We start from the raw sequence: 18,274 nt of genomic DNA, 5'->3' as shown, positions 1-18,274 counted from the left end.
TTCGCACAGGCCAAAACTAGAACAAGTGCAAAAGCAACCGCCTGGGCGCATCGCTGTGTCGTTTCATGTTCTCTACACCGTAGTGACGAATTTCTCTAGGCGCAGATAATGGCATTCGCCTAGGATAACTGACTACATTTCATACGTTTTGTGTGAGGCGAAGAGTGCTTCGGGATGTAACATTGCTCGTGCTGTTATCAATTGCTTGTTTCTGTTTCACTCGACCTTTCCAAGAAGGACTGGCAAAGCCGCGCTACCATTACAATGCTTTTTGCGATTAGGCCTTCTCGGAATAGACCAATGAAACGCGACCAATAGATAACAAGGAAGCACAAGTGCGGCCAGCCAAAGCCAGCATGGGCATTAAGGTAGCACAACTGCTCGGATAATTGCCGTGTTGTATTGATTAATTTGACCTTGTATACCTTGATGTATTGTATAAATCAGGGAAGATTGGGCTCCGGCTGTCCCGCTGTCGTCAGGGTTGGGTTTCCTGACATGACGAGAGCCTGGTACATTCACAACAGCTTTAACATGTTATCGTGCTAAAACATGAGTAGAAATCATCCATTTTTGTGTAATTTTGTTTTTAAGCGAATGCTAGGCAACACCCCCCGGGCGAATATGGCAGCTGATTCCCAACGTTTTAGACAAGTAAACTTGTGTTAACACACATTTGTCCAGCAAGGCGAAATAAGTACAGACCTGGACCATCGACAAACAGGGAAACTCAATTATAGCTTAGGCTTGGCCTTTACTACCACCAAGCACTAAAGAGCAAAGAGTCATGTATATGTAGGCCTGCATCTACCTGAATCATAAACACGTGATAGACAATACCTGCTGGACACAACTACATGTATATAGATGAATATACCAATATTGTTTATCTTATTGACGTGTTATTTTGTAACGATTCTTTCTTATCAATTATGATTAAACTTCTATCGGAATATCATCATTAAAGACCACTGAAGATATTAACTATTAAAGGGCATGCTGACAGTTTTATGGCCAATAGGCTGCTTTCGTCAAATGAAGTAACTCTCAGTCATTTTTTGTCTATAGTGTCTCATAAAATTTCAATCTTCACGCAATGGTTTATACGTGTGTGAATGGCAGTTTCCAACAACAACACCGTCAGATTGGTCGTGTCAAGGTAAGGAGAATTTGGAGGTGAGTATATTGTTTAAACTTAAGACAAGATCGTAAGATGCTTGTTTACTTGTCGATGTCAGTGATATGACGATTATGTTTACGGATGACATCGTTTTTAGACAGAGTTTGTGTTAGAATTTTTATCCCAGATGTCTACGCCATACAGAAGTGCAGTTGCCGTTTACACAATTGTGTATAGGGCTTTATTAATGGGTGCACACCTAGAATAATGTAAATACATGTATTATGCTGTCTAAATTTTCAATTTCCACAACAACATGACATTGGAAGGAAATTTTTCGCCTTTAAGCTTAACCTATGGCAACCAAAGATCGTCACTGCATGTTCCAAGAAGGCTAAACCAAGCCAAACGAAAACAAGTGCTCGTATCACAAACTGTAATGAATCGGTAACAGCAATGCAGCAAAGCATGCCACTTACTATTCAAGTCATTTCAATGGACTGACATTTTAAAAAAGTCCTGCAAATTGACCAAAAGTTTTTAGCACGAGCAATTGTCTCATACAGTGACTGTAATTCTTGAAGCTCTATTCCATGTACATAGAGCAATGTACATGTATCGCTCTCCTTGTGGTCCGATTTTGCTGATTTTGGAATACCGTGCCTTGATCGTAAGGTACTTATGCCATACGGCAATCCTTGCAACACTGCACACCTTGTCGGTACCAAGAGAGCTCAAAGTCTCTCCGGGATAATAAAACTGTCTAGGTCGCGAGGTCCTGTTGGTGTGAATAGGTCAAGCTAACATCCGTGAGATGTCCGTGTGTCAAGTTCACTTAACAGATGACCGTTTCCAGAAATATGGCTGGTGAGACATGAATGTTGAACTACCAGATTAATAACGGGGCTTTTGACATGGATTGAGTCGCTGCCATTGGATGCCAGGTGAAACTTTTCTGAGGTTTGGTGCTACGTCCTGAATCGTATGCTTGGTTTCTAGCTGTTTAAAGATATAAAAAGAGGGTATGGTAAGAGCATTAGGTAGGCCTCTTTTTAATATAGTATGCAGAGTTAGTCATGTACCGGACTGACTGATATATAGGCACCATATCAGACCAATGTCTCTTCGTTCAACTGTGAAGTACAGCACGGTTTGTGTGTGAACGGTCAGAATAATATAACAATTTGAAAAAAGCTGCTATCATCTTGCGAAAGGTGGTTCAAAGCTTGCCGCTGGTTATGAACGGCCCTCACACGCCTCTTCAGCTAAAGGCGAGGGAGCTGAGTTTGGGTGTATTTATTGTGATTATCTGAAAATAAAACGTTGAAAAACATCTGACATTATCTTGTTCTAGAGGCAGGTGCCATGGAACGCCGCTTCAGGGTGAATTTCTCTTTACGTGTTGCATTTGACAGCCAATGTGACGTTCTTGGGGACTGAAACCCAATCCTGCCCACCAGGAATTCAACGGAAGAAAAAAAATGCTATGTTGGAGGAAAATTATATATTATTCTAGTCTTGCGTGTTATCCGGTTCTTTCGTTGCACTCTAAAGTGTGACGACACCTAACGCAAACCTGTGATAGTTTTATTAAACAACAGAGCACTAAATCGGCCAGTGAGGGTTGTCCGTGTCTAATGCTTGTAACAGTCACATGTGATCTTCAATACATCCCAAACAGCAACAATAATTCTCGCAGCCTGGACTTAAATGGGAAACGACAAGGGTACTGGAACACCCGGAAATTAAAATGCTGAACTTTATTTCTGGGACAACGTGTTCAAAATTTACTGTCGACATAAAGTGACAGTTGTGAGGTGAAGAAACGGCCTGCATAATGAAGCAATTCCCACTAAGTGTCAGTGGAATTTCTTCCATTATGCCGATTACGTTTAAATTGAAAGCGGCAATACTGATCTAGTGTCAGAGACTGTTAACCTACATGGTTATTTTGAATCACTAATTTCACTGAATGGATTGAGTGAATGAGAGATTTAATTTGATTTATGGATTGAAGGATTGATTGATCGTTTCGTTCATTCATTTATTCATTCATTAATTGAATCATTGATACATTTATTTCTTCATACATGCATTCATTCATCCATCAATCTCTTCATTCATGGAATCTTTGACTGAAATAGCCATTACATCTGAATAGCTTATTGTAAAAATTTGCTTTATGTCGGAATTATTGATTTCTTTAGATATGTATATTTCTGTATATGATAGGTGTTTTACACCGGGTTCAGGTTAGTGGATGAATGAAACCAGAGTCCGGAAGAAACATTGAAGCCACAAGGAACCGGATTGGTCAAGACCGTGTGACGAAGGACGTCTTCATCCATTGACCCAGCAATCCTCTCCAGCCATGAAGCAGCATTTGAATGTTCCGAAGTAGAAAAGAGCGAGTGAGTGATAAACGGTGGATCAACTGCTACGGTATAGCCTTGACAATGACATACCAAAGACTCCAATATTGGCATTCGTGCTTCATGCATTTATGCGTGACCTTAACCAGTATACAGATAACATCACAATACCTCGAAAAACTGGTGACCTCTGACAATTGACAAACATCAAATGCGTGTACATCAACTTAACTCCTTTGTGAATACGTAATGCGGCGTTAAACTATAATCACTCGTTCAGTCATTCTTAGTGAATGCGTGTTATCCATATAGCCATGTAACGGTATACAAAGAAATTCGAATTGCATGCTACTAGCCGTGCATTAGGTAAAACACTGATTTATAAGATTGCTTAACGTGATGGTTAAGCATTCAGCAGGTATGGCGATGAGGTGTGTAGCCGTTCAGTGAATAATTAGGAAGTTTGTTCAATGTTATCCTAAACATGCGTGATTTTGAACTTTGGTTTTCCGCTTGTCATTACATGTAGAGATAATGTGACCGCCGTGGCAATTAGTCTGTGTCCGTGATCATAGAGGAGACATGACCACGTGAACTACGCCAGGTGCTCCGAGCTGAACTCGCTGAGCCCAATTAGGTCTTAATGCATTCTCACTTAAGTAGCGCAATGTGTTTGAAGCTTTTCACAGTTATATTAATTATAAATAAAGGTGTACCCAGGGGCAGTGTTTGACAATGAGATGTAACACCGATAAGCGTCCCGTTAAACAAATCATCTTCCACAAACGGGGTCTCTGCTGCTAGGGTATAGGGCCACGCCACATCCCCATAGTGCCACACGACAGTGTCATAGTGCCACGCCATAGTGTCATAGTGCCACGTCACAGGGTTCTAGTGCTCAGCGACATCAGTGTATTTGACTCTTCCGATCATGCCGACAGTAGTTTTACCCTGATGTTATTAGTCATAGTCAAAGTTGTCATGCACGTGGAACAGACCAGACAGGTTTGGCCAGAAACTATAGTAGTCATATTCCCAACGCTGATGTAAGTAATTATACATTCAATCGATCATACCATCAATCAAACTGCAGACGACCCTGGCCTGTCTGACTTCCGTGAGGTATGATCAATCGCCCGAAACGTCGGTAGCCTTAGCGTCAAATCCTCAGCACATCTTCACAAGTACCGCCAACTTATCAGATGTCAGCTTTGAAGGAAAAGCTGAGAATAATTCAGCAGAGTTTGGGTAGCGGAAATCTCTAATGACCACACTCTGCATGATGTGGCAGAAACTTAACACGATCATATCTAGCCAAATGGGATCTATCATGGTATATACTATAATTTGAGTTCGTTTAAGTTAATACTGATACTATTTCGTCTGGATCCAAAGATCCTTATCATGCTCCTTGCCAATGTGGATTTAGTCAAAGGAGAATTAGTATTAACTTATTCCTAACACGCTACACGTTTCCTGCGCCCCGCATCGTTTCTTACTCCACAGACGTATATTGCTGTATCCTGATTTGCCCGCTCTTGTTGCTCTTTGTTAAGAAAACACGTCGGATGCCTTTTGTCAAGATTTGTGTTCTTTGTATACCACGGATTTTTCACCAACATGTAGGCCTACGACACACGTTGCAAAGTTCGCTAGTACACTGTCAAAGGGTAGCGGTTTTTCCCTCATAAAAACCCTCTTCACCCTCATAAAATTACTACTATCGCATAAGTGCTAAACCTTTCAATGTGGCGTTATACACAATAATCACAGAGAGCATAAGTATATATATTTAAGCTTTATGTAATCTCTAACAAATAATCAACCTGTGCAAAGCGGCTATAGAGTAGATAAGACAAATTGTCAGCATTGGTCCTCTCTCATATAACTGATAATACATCAGTTATTATCTAATTTGTAAATTTTAACTTCTTGCAAAATGTCACTGCTAATGTTTTTTTTTTTTGTTTTTTTTTTTTTGATTGGTGTTTTACGCCGTACTCAAGAATATTTCACTTATACGACGGCGGCCAGCATTATGGTGGGTGGAAACCGGGCACAGCCCGGGGGAAACCCACGACCATCCGCAGGTTGCTGGCAGACCTTCCCACGTACGGCCAACATGAGCTGGACTTAAACTCACAGCGACCGCATTGGTGAGAGGCTCCTGGGTCATTACGCTGCGCTAGCGCGCTAACCGACTGAGGCACGGAGGCCCCCACTGCTAATGTAGAGACAAATGAGTATATAATATAGACAACATGTAGCATTTAATATAGACAACATGTAGCATCAAATCAGCTGAAACAGCATTAGTACAGATCAAAAAGCTGCTTTATTATCCACTTCTTGAAAGACTTGCTAATTTTACAACAACATTCCGCCATCGAATAAGTGGAATATTTTTGAGTACGGTGTAAACACCGATCAAATAAATAAATAAATACAATAACATCAACACCCTACCACTTCACATAATTCTCATAACCCAAGAAAAACATAGCTTTGCTTTGATGTCTGCAAAATTTTAATCGGGACAAATGTGTTCTAACTAGTCTCACATTTGAAACACCGTCTTCAAAAAGCTGATGTATCGTAACAGGTATTAAGCCTAGTTCTCTCTCGGAGTCTGGTAGATGGGGAGTTTTGCCTTAAGTATTTAAGCCATCAACGCAACCGTAGGTTCATTCAGATTGATGATATATGCCACAACACCTTTGGTGCGTAAACGTTTTACGTTGATGCTGGCCTAGAAAGCTAGCCTCGCGTGACTTCCTGGTCTTTCCGTACACGTTTTGAAATGAAGTCGACTTTGAATGTCGAGAGGAGCGCGCGCAAAACGGATGTGGGGTATTCATAAATCTGATTGCTCGAATCTCTACTGAAGTCCCGGATGGTGTGTCAGACTGACGCCGGGCTACGCGGGAGGAGAGGAGTGCCGACACGCTTGTACCTTTACCTCTGCATCGATTATTCCACAGCAGTTTTGTCGATGGTACATAGCTTTCGTCGCGTCCTCACAATAATCTATCGGCATAGAAACAGATGCCATTTACATAGCGCTGTTCCGTCTATCTAGCCTCTATCTGTAATATTCACAGGTGTGTAGGCTGGAGTATCTGCCCCTAACAGGAAGTCTCGACCAACTGTGGAGTTTATTGTTATGCATTAGGAATAATGAGGACATGACCGACTGTCTCTGTAGTCCTCTGTATCTGAACCGAGGTGTCCAGACTTGTTGTTCTCACGTTGGAAGGAGATAAATCTGACTCATTTTGCCTTGCCTACGTGTTTGGCGAAAGTTAAAAAAAATATTATGCCGATCACACTCTTATCGATATCATAGTTGAAGCTTCCTTTTGCCCGGAACAGTTTCGAAAAAACGACCAATTAATTAGATGGCTTCGTGCAGTTCGTAATCATCTTGACATTATGAAACTTCACTTTCTACTCGGCTTCTCCACCTCTTTTTTTTAATCTTCATGCGTGGTTGTTGAAGAGAATCGAGTGTTGTTCGGAAGGACCACGTTGTGATTTCCGACGGGCAAATACATGTATGAATGAATGAACCATCGAGAGAGTAACCATGATCCGCTGCATTCCGTTTTGTCTTACACTTTAAAACGGATGTTCTCAGGAAATCCTACTCAAATCTCAATTAGAACATTTGAATCAAATATATGTGGCCTAGACCAAAGTAAAGCATAAAAGCACTAATATTCTAAAATCAAGATTATCCGTGAATGTGGGGTTTGTTCTTATGCGTGAATGTTGGGTTTGTTCCTTATTTACTGCATGTTCAAACAACATATACGTACTTGAGGGAATTTGACTTTACATGCAGGTTTAGATATGAAAAAACCCAAAAAGAGTGTGAGATCAGTATGTCTTCCCAAATGCACAATTTGAGGAGACCGGGGTCCAAAACGTTTCGTAGTCCTAAAAATATCGTCCCAAAGTTCAGAGGTTATATCCTAAACTGTTTTCTTTTGTGTACGTCTAACTCACCACTATCCGGAAATGACCCTAGCTATACCATTTAGACATAAGACGTCGTCCTCCTGCTGTCGCACGTCCACAAACCCCCTTGATGGACAAGAAAATAAATAAGTCTGTATTGTTCACCCGATCACACCAACATTGTCTACTGATCTAAAGCCTCTTTTGTGAGCAAAAGGATTATCTTTGCACGGGTGACAGATTTGCATGTATATGTGTTTGTTTGCTCTGCTAATGCTGATGTTGTCCACGTAAACCAGGCTATATGTGTGTCTAAGTACCGTAGTCAATATAACAACCAGTGTCGTATTACAAGTGCCGGGTAACTATAATTAGTAGGGTTAAATGCCTGTGCTCAATGTCATCCGTTATACACAAAGTCATTTCATAGACTTTATGGCAGTTTATAGTTAGCCATCGCTTGTTTCCTGTAAAACCTAATGACCTTAAAACCTTAAATTAACGATTCCAAACAGTTTCGGAATTTCCGAAAGTGGAAGCCATTGACTGTCTCCTTTAAAAAAGCGTTCATTGTTATGCAACTTACGTGTGTGCACCATTGATATTGCATCAAGGGTTTGACTCTTTATTATTTAGATTAAAAGATAACTGACTACACCAATGTGTATGGACGTATAAAGGGGTTCAAACAGAAACTGCCTATATTCATTTAACGGAAGTGTAGCTGTGTCATTTGTGGGCATGTGATGGCTTATATCATAGCTCATATCACGAGATCGAGCCATCCTTACCTTACCATCGTCAGCTGATTCACGTCACCGCTCACCGACATGTATCACCGATCAAAGCTTTCGCTCCATGTTCAAAAAGCACTAAGGGAATAGCATATATTATTTATCTGACCCAGCAACCCCGCGGCTCTGTAAACGGCTTCCGGTTTCCATAAACCTCACATTTAAAGGAGTCCGAAGAAATGAAGCGTTCAAATTGTGTCATTAGCTTTTTTATAGTTTCTGCTTTATAACCCAGATTAAGCTCATTTAAAAGTAACACTATATAGCAAACGTAATAAACGCGACACGGTAGCGACATTGAACAATTCACAGAGCAAGGATAAGCCATAGTTCAATTACTGCGATGGCCGGCCAGTCGGAATAACCATATTTGAGGCCGGCCAATGACGGGGTATCCATGCTGTTTTATAAATGTATGCGTGAAACAGGCGGATGGGAGAGAAATTTTATACGCTAATTGAATATAAATATTGTCATCCGAGGCAAACAGCCTTACGAGATTGAATAAACTGAAATATGGCTTAAAGTCAATTCCGGCCTCACTTAAACATGGGAATCTTATTAGAGACCTACATCGATTGCCAGAGAAGCTTCTAATGCTGTCCGATTATTCAATCGGCTCATTCCATTGGACCGCTGAAAAGGCAGCCAGAACCAAGCGGCCTTTCATATACTCCGTTGCGGAATCAGTACGGCCAGTACTGGCGCGTACTCCCGATAGAGTCACAGCCTCTGCTACGGCTTTCCGTCTGTACCAGCTATATCCAAACTTACGTGACGATTTCATTCTGACTGGCCCGATTGGCCGAAAACGTTAGGGACTCAATCTGTGGGGTCTCATTTTACATAAAGTGTGAAAATTAATAGTTATTTGTGATCGAAACTAGGGCATGGTAAGAAAAACATGCAGTATCGTGAAGGCAGACGAGCCGTTTGAAAAGAGGGTGTGTGTACTTTGGATGCAAAAGCCGTGCCGAGACGATTCCCTGAAGTGTACACGCATCTCACCCACTGCTAACCCATGCTAATCTAATACCGTGTCAACGGTCGTCATTCGGCTTCTCAACTAATACCCTGGTGCATTTATATGTATGCTGAACGCGGCTGGATTATACCGAGCTTCCCTAAACAGGTTCCCTTCATGCAGAGACAGGACGTTCTCTCCTAACTGGTGTGCTGAAATCCCCCAGGAGCTTTTTTACCCCAACAACTTACATGGCTGGACCGTATGCAGCTCTGAGTTAGTGTTATTAGAAATGCTGTCGAAATGGATTCCTCTGAAGCCGAGTTTACACATCTTCCAACGCAGAGGGTTCGCTATCTAGTCTTCGTGATCTATCTTCAAATTTCTCTGGGTGAGTTTACATGTTCCTTTCCCTTACCAAACTTTTTGAGCGAATTTCTTCTGAGGTGAACGATGGGGGTTTAGAAAGCAAAGATAGGGCCAATGACGTGCGATGGCCACATATCATTGTCAACTACCACCAGTATTCACCTACTGCGAGTAAGGGTAGCCCTTATTGAAGTAATACCAACCCCTTCATATCGTCTCTTTACAGCTCTCATTTAATTCTGCTAATGGTTCTGCTCTTCTGTACAGTTAACATGCCATTCCTATAGAAGGAACAGCTACAAATGTTCACCTCCGTAAGTCGTATGATCTGCATATAGAGAAAGTTTGACACGGAAAACAGTTGTTAATATGAACAGTAACCACGTAACATATAAGTTTTGTACATGTATTTACCTGTGAGTGTGCCCTAATGACATCTACCACATTGGCTTACTTATTCCTGCTTGCTGACAAAGCCAAGACTTTCGTAACGTCTTCTGTCTAATTTCAGTATACCAAAGCTGTAGGCTAGGAAAAGTAAAAGTGTAGCTCCTAGTATTCTGCACGTGGAATTCCCACAACGCAATTATTCGTTGCCAGTAATTTTACAACATCGTATATGGTAGCAGTGAGTTATGTTTGCGGCATGGAAAACTGTGAAAGTCAAAATTTTTGCCCACTGTAATCAAGTGGCATACTTTCCCGACAGGTGCGAGAGACAACCGTTGGAAGTGTTAAAACCTTTGGGAGCATTAAGTGGTGGATAATGCCAATGTCTGCTGCTATTTGTCAGATTGATTGTCAATAGAGTGACGCAACACTCCACCATGACCGTTAATTCTATCAATTCGCGCTTTTTGTTATACAGTTCCCTTACAAAATTCAGATAAAAAGGCTTTTATCCTGGATTCTAGTTCACAGCAAAATCCCTATCCGCTATACCTTCCTGTTAAACGCTAAAATTTCAGGAAAGCATATTTTAAAACGTGTGAATTGGAATCGCAGAAGACTATCATGCCCTACATTTTGCCGCACAAATCTCGTTATATAGAACTACATGAGATGGGATTGAACGCTGCAAAAAAAAATTCGTTAATTCTGTCGATTGTGAAGAGGGCTCAATACGTTCTTAGGGCTTATTTCGATTTTAGTTAAGTGCATGCGTGGGTATGTCTTGACATTAACAGATACGGCACAAAAGCTACTCACTCCTATTAGAACACGAAATTCCACGACTAGCTGGAACCACAGAAGTGGATTTTGTTAGATATAAAGAGGGTCATTTTAAGCGTTTATTTCCGCACATAAAACTGTGTTTCTTAGCGAGGCACCATACTATATTTGACAGTAACGCAATGCGGATTCGTTTGCCTGTGAGGAAACTTTCCCGCCTGAAGCAATTCGGGACTAAACTGTGTTCATAGTTTGTAGTTTAACTCTGCCTTGCGAAGGCAACCGGTTGCTCACTCACTTTAAGAGAATAGTGGACATTTTAGTTTTACTCGAGTGACAAGTCCGCCGGAAAGACACACCGTGGGTTCTGAATACTTAACACGCCTTCGCCTGCTGTTTATGTAATCAACCATTTTCAAATGTAAATATTAAAAACTACGTCTAACTAGAGCCATGTTATTACGAACAGTATATACTCCACGATATATCTTTGTGAATAGATGGGACAACACAGAAAAGAAAATCGACAGTAACAAATAACGAACCCTCTTTTGTTTAGTGGCATATATAAAATGCCCCTTGAAAGCACGATGGCTTTATGTTATGACTTTATGGAACTCTGTATATTGTTATTTGTTATGTGTGATATTTATGAGGTTCCCTACATACTTTAAGCAAAAATCAAACATTTCCCACGATGATACCATATTTCCACTTGCTTATGTGACAGTATACATAGACTGATGACATTGGTCCTGCAAATTACTGTCCGGACGTGTGCAGTGTCTTTCGGTTTCATCAGACCGCCTTAAAATAGGAAACTAGTGTAGTTAATCGGCGCGGTGTAACTTCGGCTTTATAAAAATGATGAAAAAGACATATGTGGAAACTTTAATGATTACCATGTACAATGGGCTAATAACAATTATCTTCGACTTTTGTCCTGGATCCTGATACCTGAACGCCGAGCTCTGTGTCCATTTGTGCAGGTGTTCAAACGTTCAATGGTTCTTCGTTCACATCAGCACAGCACATTCAGGTGGAGGAACTACTTAGCCAGGATAGGTAATTAACCAAACAGCTGGTCAGCAACTATTGCTCAGCTTGCGGAGGACATTCGCTATATAAGTCCATTAACAAAATCAATACGTTATTCAACTAATCGCAAAATGTACAATGTAGACTATTTAACGAAGTATTCATTCACTCCGTTCTTTTCATCACTATTGAAATCCACTTATTTGAGACACAGGATCGTTGAGTTATTGTCACAGAATTTCTTGTTGATCGGCATGAGGTGGTTTCCTCTTTCCACCTTCACTGCCGGTGTTTGATCTCGCTGCTGACAATGCAGTGTTTAACATCAATCCGTCAAGAGGATGGCTAGCCGGTTAAGCCATCGAATCAGACGATCGACGAAGGCATAATTATAATGGAACCCTCGTGGATTGCACTGGAAATGTCTCCTACAGTGGAATACTTTAATATTCAACCTTAGCGATAGCCCAAGGCTGCGGAAGGCCGCTGGTCGGGTGAGGTGTCACACTTGAGCAATCCACCACAAAAGTCCCACCTGAAGCTGTAATCACGCCAAACGAAAAGGGAAAAAGGAAAAAATGATAGCAGTACGGCAGTGAAATAATGAGCCATGGGAGAATTCAAGGGTTAATATTTAATATCTATCTTTCTGCGTTTCAGCCACTGGCACAACCTGGTCCGAATGGTGGGGCTATGAAGGGATCTCTGGTGAGTATGAGGTGGTGGGAGATCTAGACGGTCTGCTTCGTCAATTCTTCTGCTCTGCTCAGGCGAGCAATCCGAATACGCTTAGCGTCACTTCCTGTCCTTTGGCGTCCAAAAGGCCAGTCCGGAAGATCAGTCGACTTAGAGATATGTGAGTGAGAGTGGCCGATTACTTGCCATTAAGGCAAGCGGTCGTCATCCAAACCCCTTCCCGGATAACTTCCCAATACCCTCCCGAGCTCAGAGTAGATCGGGAATATGAGGGCTCGGGAATCGTACAACAGTCATGTAACTAAGGCCACTTTCCATTCACATTCCTTGCCAATTTCTGCGCGCGTCGCTGGTTTTTATATTCAGTGCTCCGTTTTACATCTAGCACAACACTAGCACTCACATTTCTGCCTTTTGAAGGCCAACGAATTGCATTAATATACGGAAAAAAATAGTCCTTCGCAGTCGTCTGTGCTTCTATTGCCTTGATAACAAAAACATGTTCCTCCACCCTAGATTCCGGGCTCGGCTGGCCTGTACAACCAAACGACTCGTCAAGCGAACAGCTCTCATAAAGGCACTTCACCCTGGGTCTATTCACTAGCGTCGATTAAAGCTTTTCCCTATGCCTTATTGCAAATTATCACTCCTAGATGGCTGTAATGTGTAGCAAAGAGCCCTGTTGTGATATTTTTTCAATAAGCTATTTGCTCGGCATGACAGTTCAGCTTTTAATGGTGTGCCCCGTGAGGCTCTTCCAGTCGTCATTGCACAAGGTTCTCGCATGCACCCTTATGTCGATTCAGGCTTAAGGCTAACGGCAATTCAAATGTACCGTTCTGAATTATTTCCTTAGGAGTGACCCCCAAGCTATAAAGGTGCAAATCGTAAACAAATACTCGTCATGCAAATTCACACAGGCGCTGCCATCGGTGTTGGAAGAGACGTTCACTTGAAATACTATAGCCCAACAGAAATGGATAGATTTCTATTAGCGAGCGTGTCTGTCACTGTACGACTTTGATACCCGCCGGAGCTTTCGCTTCCCTGGAAAGCCCGAAGATGAACTGCTCTTGTCCAAACCCAACTCTTGAGAAATCTTAGAACCGATATCAAAATGATACCCTATCTCCTCACAGGGCACTGCCGAATAAATCAACACCGCAGTTAAATTCTGACAGCACATAATTTGTTAGCCCTAACATATACAGCCACTGAGTCGCGGCGCTTCGCCCAACACCATTACTTTTATAAGGTAAATGGGCACGCAAGATATCAGCTTGCCAGCGAAGAGATAACACCATAAATGTTATTGAACACCCGCTGAAATCAGACAATTTATGTTGCTACTTCTGCTGTCTACTTTTCTTGGGGATAAACTAAAGAAGGCTTCATGACGGCATATACCCATTCATCCATTTTTCTATTTCTAATTTATTCTAGTCACGGGTTTTTGTGTATAAGTCATGTCTTTGTTCAAAAAAGGCGGTTTCGTTCGCACTTATCTTTGCGAAGAACTAAAGTTGTTTTGGTTTAATTTTTATTCGTGTTCTTCTAAACGTTATTATATCGTATCAAGGTAATTCATCCCACTTTCATTCCTGCATTTTGCAATATTTAAGTCAAAACGTTACAAACGTCCCGCCAAACGTTACAATGGGGAAACCATTCAATGTTTACCCATCAAAATTTCCCACATCTTCCGACATTATTACACTATATGAAGTTCAGCTAGAAAACATTACCCAATGAACCAGTAACTAGACTCATGCTAGATTCCTCATGTATCCACCTCAATTAGTTATATATACTGTCAAAAAGAAGTTGAAACTTTTAATATTATTCCAAGACTGGGGAATATTATGTTAATGATACTATGATATTGAAACAAAGTAGTCATCCAAATAACCAAGAGGTAGTTCCAGGAGTATAGTATCATGTATGCTGACACACAAAAATGAAACACCATTTTTGTACACATAGATTAACAGCTTATAGTTAGCATAGAAAATCAATGGTGACTTCTCTGTTGAGTGTTGCCTTGGTGCTGTTTCAGTACCACTCAACTAAGCGCGTTTTGTCCCCTACCTATAGATATTAATTCTTATCGACGAATCCGGATGGGCGTCGAAGATTTTGGATGACCCTCAGAACCAGAATATACATATCATGATCAAAAGGCACATCTGGCAAATAAAACCTAACGGGATCGGTCAATATGCAGCCTGACAATTTTTTCTCCTGTGTCAAAGGTTTACCACAAAATTTGCTTCCATAACAACTTATGAATGCACACTTTGTTTCAAGCGACACGCGTGAGGGCTCATTTCCCGTCACTACATGGCTTCTTATTAAACATTCATGTCCTAGCCTCTAAGACCGGTCAGTGTTAACCGCTTTTTTCTTCCCTGCTTCTAACATTAGCGGCTTTGTTCCTGGCAGCTACTTAACGTTGAGCACTGTTTGCTAACTGCTGTCATTGTTATCAACAATAAAAGACAAGGTTTGACATTACATTGTTCATCATTGAATGACATGTATTTTGCGTATGTTATCTCTTTGACAATGGAGTGAGATTTAAAAATGACCTTTTTCAGCCAAGTTGCGCTTTTGGAATTAAACTTGTGAAGCACTAGCATCAAACCCAGATATATGAACATGAAATGCAACCCCACATATCAGTTGCAGCCACACAGAGGGAAATGTGCCACACTACCGGTCTCAGGGTAATGCTTACTGCCAATACCCATATATGACTAGGACATAGAAAAAAATCGCATAGTTTCTGATGGAAATCCATTCCCTTTCGTATAGTTCCTTGGTTTAATGTTTTTCTCTTTTCCTTTCAGGCTCGAAATTTTGGGGAATCATACATCCAGAATGGGCCTTGTGTTCCAAAGGGAAGTATCAGTCCCCGATCGACATCGACCCAAAGCTGCTGCTCTACGATCCGAATCTACGGCCGCTAAACTTCACAAGGAAACGCGTAAGTTGGCAAAGAATCGATAGGCTTAGATCGTTACGCAACGTCAATACAAGGTTCGAATCGCTCCCTGAATGACACCAAGGCACACAAATAACGGTGTATACGAACTGTCACCGCCTACACGCTAAGATAAGCCGAGGTATTAGCAGGGGCTTATTCTATGCCCAGGAAACCTTTTAAGTGGCAGTCATTTATTATATCTTACCGTCTACCGTAAATATGCTTAACACCTATTATCAGCCATTCATTTTCACGACGCTGTTTTGCTAATATTAACATAACGTAGATTAGAACATAGAAACCAGGTACATGTGAATGTGTGTCAAGACAGGGTGTCTCCAAGGAAATCAGTGATCCATTGTTGTGAGGGCAATGTCCAAGGGACGTAATCATAGTGTTTTGTTTTATTTTTTTGTGTTTTTTGTTGTTGTTTTTTTGTTGGTTTGTTTGTTTGTTTGTTTGTTTTTCCTTTTTTCTTTTCAATTTTTCCAGATTTCCGATTGTTTGTCCTTAAAAAAACTTCCGACGGGGAGTTTGGATGTAAAGTTAATTTACAGTCGTCTATCTGCTACAATACATATAACTGAGGTCAATAATCTATACGTCACCACGGCCAGAACCCATGTTTACTTTCACCTGCCTTCTGATAAAGGCCAGATACACGCGCTTTCTCGATTTTGTCTCGTAGGAGTAACGCGAAAGCTAGGAACAAACCTGGAGGCGAACAGGTTTTCTGTCATAATCACGGAAAGTGATATATGAGACTGTGAAATATCAGCAAATGTAAAACAGCACTTTGTGGCAATCTTTCTTCAACCACAGTGAACATATACATGTGCCATCAACGACTAAAAGTTGTGTAATGCGATAAGTTGCATTAATGACCTTGAGAAACCCAATAAGTCAGTATTTAAAGTAAACAAGCAAGCAATATAGACAAAACTTTCGGCATACTGTACCCTTTCAAACCATGGTTCAGTATCGGTCTCGAACGGTGGTTTGCCTCCCTGTCTCATTTAATTGTCGGTTAACACCATTTCCGACGTCCGGTTTCTAATAGTGTTGTTGCGTGGGTCAAAGACTGTCTTGCCCCAGGGAACCATCTAAGCCTCTTGGACGTACAACCAACCCTACCAGTCCACTCGGTTACCTTTCTTTTTCACATGCGTATTTTTTTTTATCTATGAATCAGATTTGTCACTTACACTTTCATGGGTAAAGTTATGCTTTGGACTTTAGCCAACAGGCGGTAAAACACTCGTAAATTAAGAGAGGATTGTATATTTTGTTTTATTTTATTTATTCATTCTGTACTTTAATACGTGTACACAGGAGATGCCTCACTCATGCGGGTGTTGTCAGGCTCGTGGTAAGCGACAAATCGAGGAACACTCGTGGGTATCTATAGCAGGTTCGCTAAGTCAAGCAACTGTCAAACCTGCTGATGTCAGGCCGCTGTGGGAGCTGGTTTCGAACGCTCGACTACGCTAATCCACGGCATGTGATCTCAGTAGAATACAACGCATTAGGCTACGGGGACCACTCAAATGCCAGGTTTTATTTTATCCTTGAAAAGGGTATTAAACTGCGTAGGCTCTGTTTCGTTTTACACTTCCTATCTCCACGCACCTAACCGCACAACAGGACAGGCTAATGTGAAGCGATTATACAGTGACTTTTCTCTGTAATTGTATAGACTGGTTACAAACATAAGCAGAACACAATTTCAATGGCAGTTAGTCTTCTTTGTTCGTCTCCATCAGACTCCATTAGATGAGACTCGGGGTAGTAATCAGGTTAACCATCGTTTGTCACCGAATTGAGGCAAACGACATTCTGTTGACTCGCGTGTGACACTTAATTCGGCTATGAATAAGTTATATCTTATGCCAGTCAAGAGCGGATCAATTTTCTGGCGCTATGGTTCTACAGATTCGATGGTATCAGTGATGGGGATGAGCATGCGATAAGATCACTACCAGATGTAAAGGGTTCAGAGCACAAAATGTGCAAATAAATAATTAGCCACTTTAAATATTGCTTTGAAATGACTGCAATATGAACAAAAACGAACGCGGGGCCACAGATTTCGATAAAGAGTCATTATTTCTATTCTATTAAAACTACTTTCAAATTTTACATATTTGTTTGACACGAAAATAACGCAAACGCAGGGCATATTGTACAATCTTCCTCCCCTACTTTGCTGCAGTCTCTCGTCCGCTGTCAGCACCTTCCCGAGAGCGTCATGGAAAGGATCATACACACACAAAGGAGAGGGGTAGAGCAATTAGCATGAGTTTGTTGTTGTCTGCGTTAATGAATTTGTGACTTGAACACCTGTGATAGCCCCCTGTTTTGAAATGGTGACGTCCAAGGTGAAAGTTTGTGACGCAAGTCGTGACGCAAGTTCATGTTCGAAGCGAGCGTCCCTGATTTTAGGCCATTGACGTTCAACGTTGCATGTAGTATGAAAGTCAAAAAATTACAATTTTAGATATCCGGCTTTTCGTCGTTTTGGCGCTTTGAACAAATATTCTTTCTATATTAGACACCCTGATATAACTGTTTTCCTATTTGGGGCTGCTATGAGTTCTTCGAGGCCTGATAATCCTAGATTAGCTACTTTCTTGAATAACAAGAAAATCAGCCTATCAGTGTTCGCTTTGACCTTTGATTTGGGAACAGTTTAGTGCATTTATAGCCGGTCACGTTTTACGGAATGGACTTTGTCTTAGTAGATTTACTTGTTATACATGTAAACATCCAGGGCAGATAAAGCAGAAGTCATCAAGAGTAATT

General features: G+C 41.2%; 1 protein-coding gene across 1 annotated transcript in view; it reads left to right on the top strand.

Annotated features, from left to right (window-relative positions):
• The first annotated feature begins 9,050 nt into the window (after nucleotides 1-9,050).
• LOC135473924 (carbonic anhydrase-related protein 10-like) overlaps nucleotides 9,051-18,274 on the top strand; it is a 30,244-nt gene continuing 21,020 nt past the window's right edge. Inside the window, exons 1-3 of the mRNA XM_064753865.1 lie at nucleotides 9,051-9,601; nucleotides 12,451-12,498; nucleotides 15,336-15,472. Coding sequence (XP_064609935.1) covers nucleotides 9,514-9,601; nucleotides 12,451-12,498; nucleotides 15,336-15,472 — 273 coding nt within the window. The 5' untranslated portion in view covers nucleotides 9,051-9,513. The remainder of the gene's footprint in view (nucleotides 9,602-12,450; nucleotides 12,499-15,335; nucleotides 15,473-18,274) is intronic.

This window comes from Liolophura sinensis, chromosome 8 (genome assembly GCF_032854445.1).
Source record: "Liolophura sinensis isolate JHLJ2023 chromosome 8, CUHK_Ljap_v2, whole genome shotgun sequence".
Lineage (NCBI taxonomy): Eukaryota > Metazoa > Mollusca > Polyplacophora > Chitonida > Chitonidae > Liolophura > Liolophura sinensis.
This window is presented reverse-complemented; position numbering and strand designations above follow the sequence as displayed.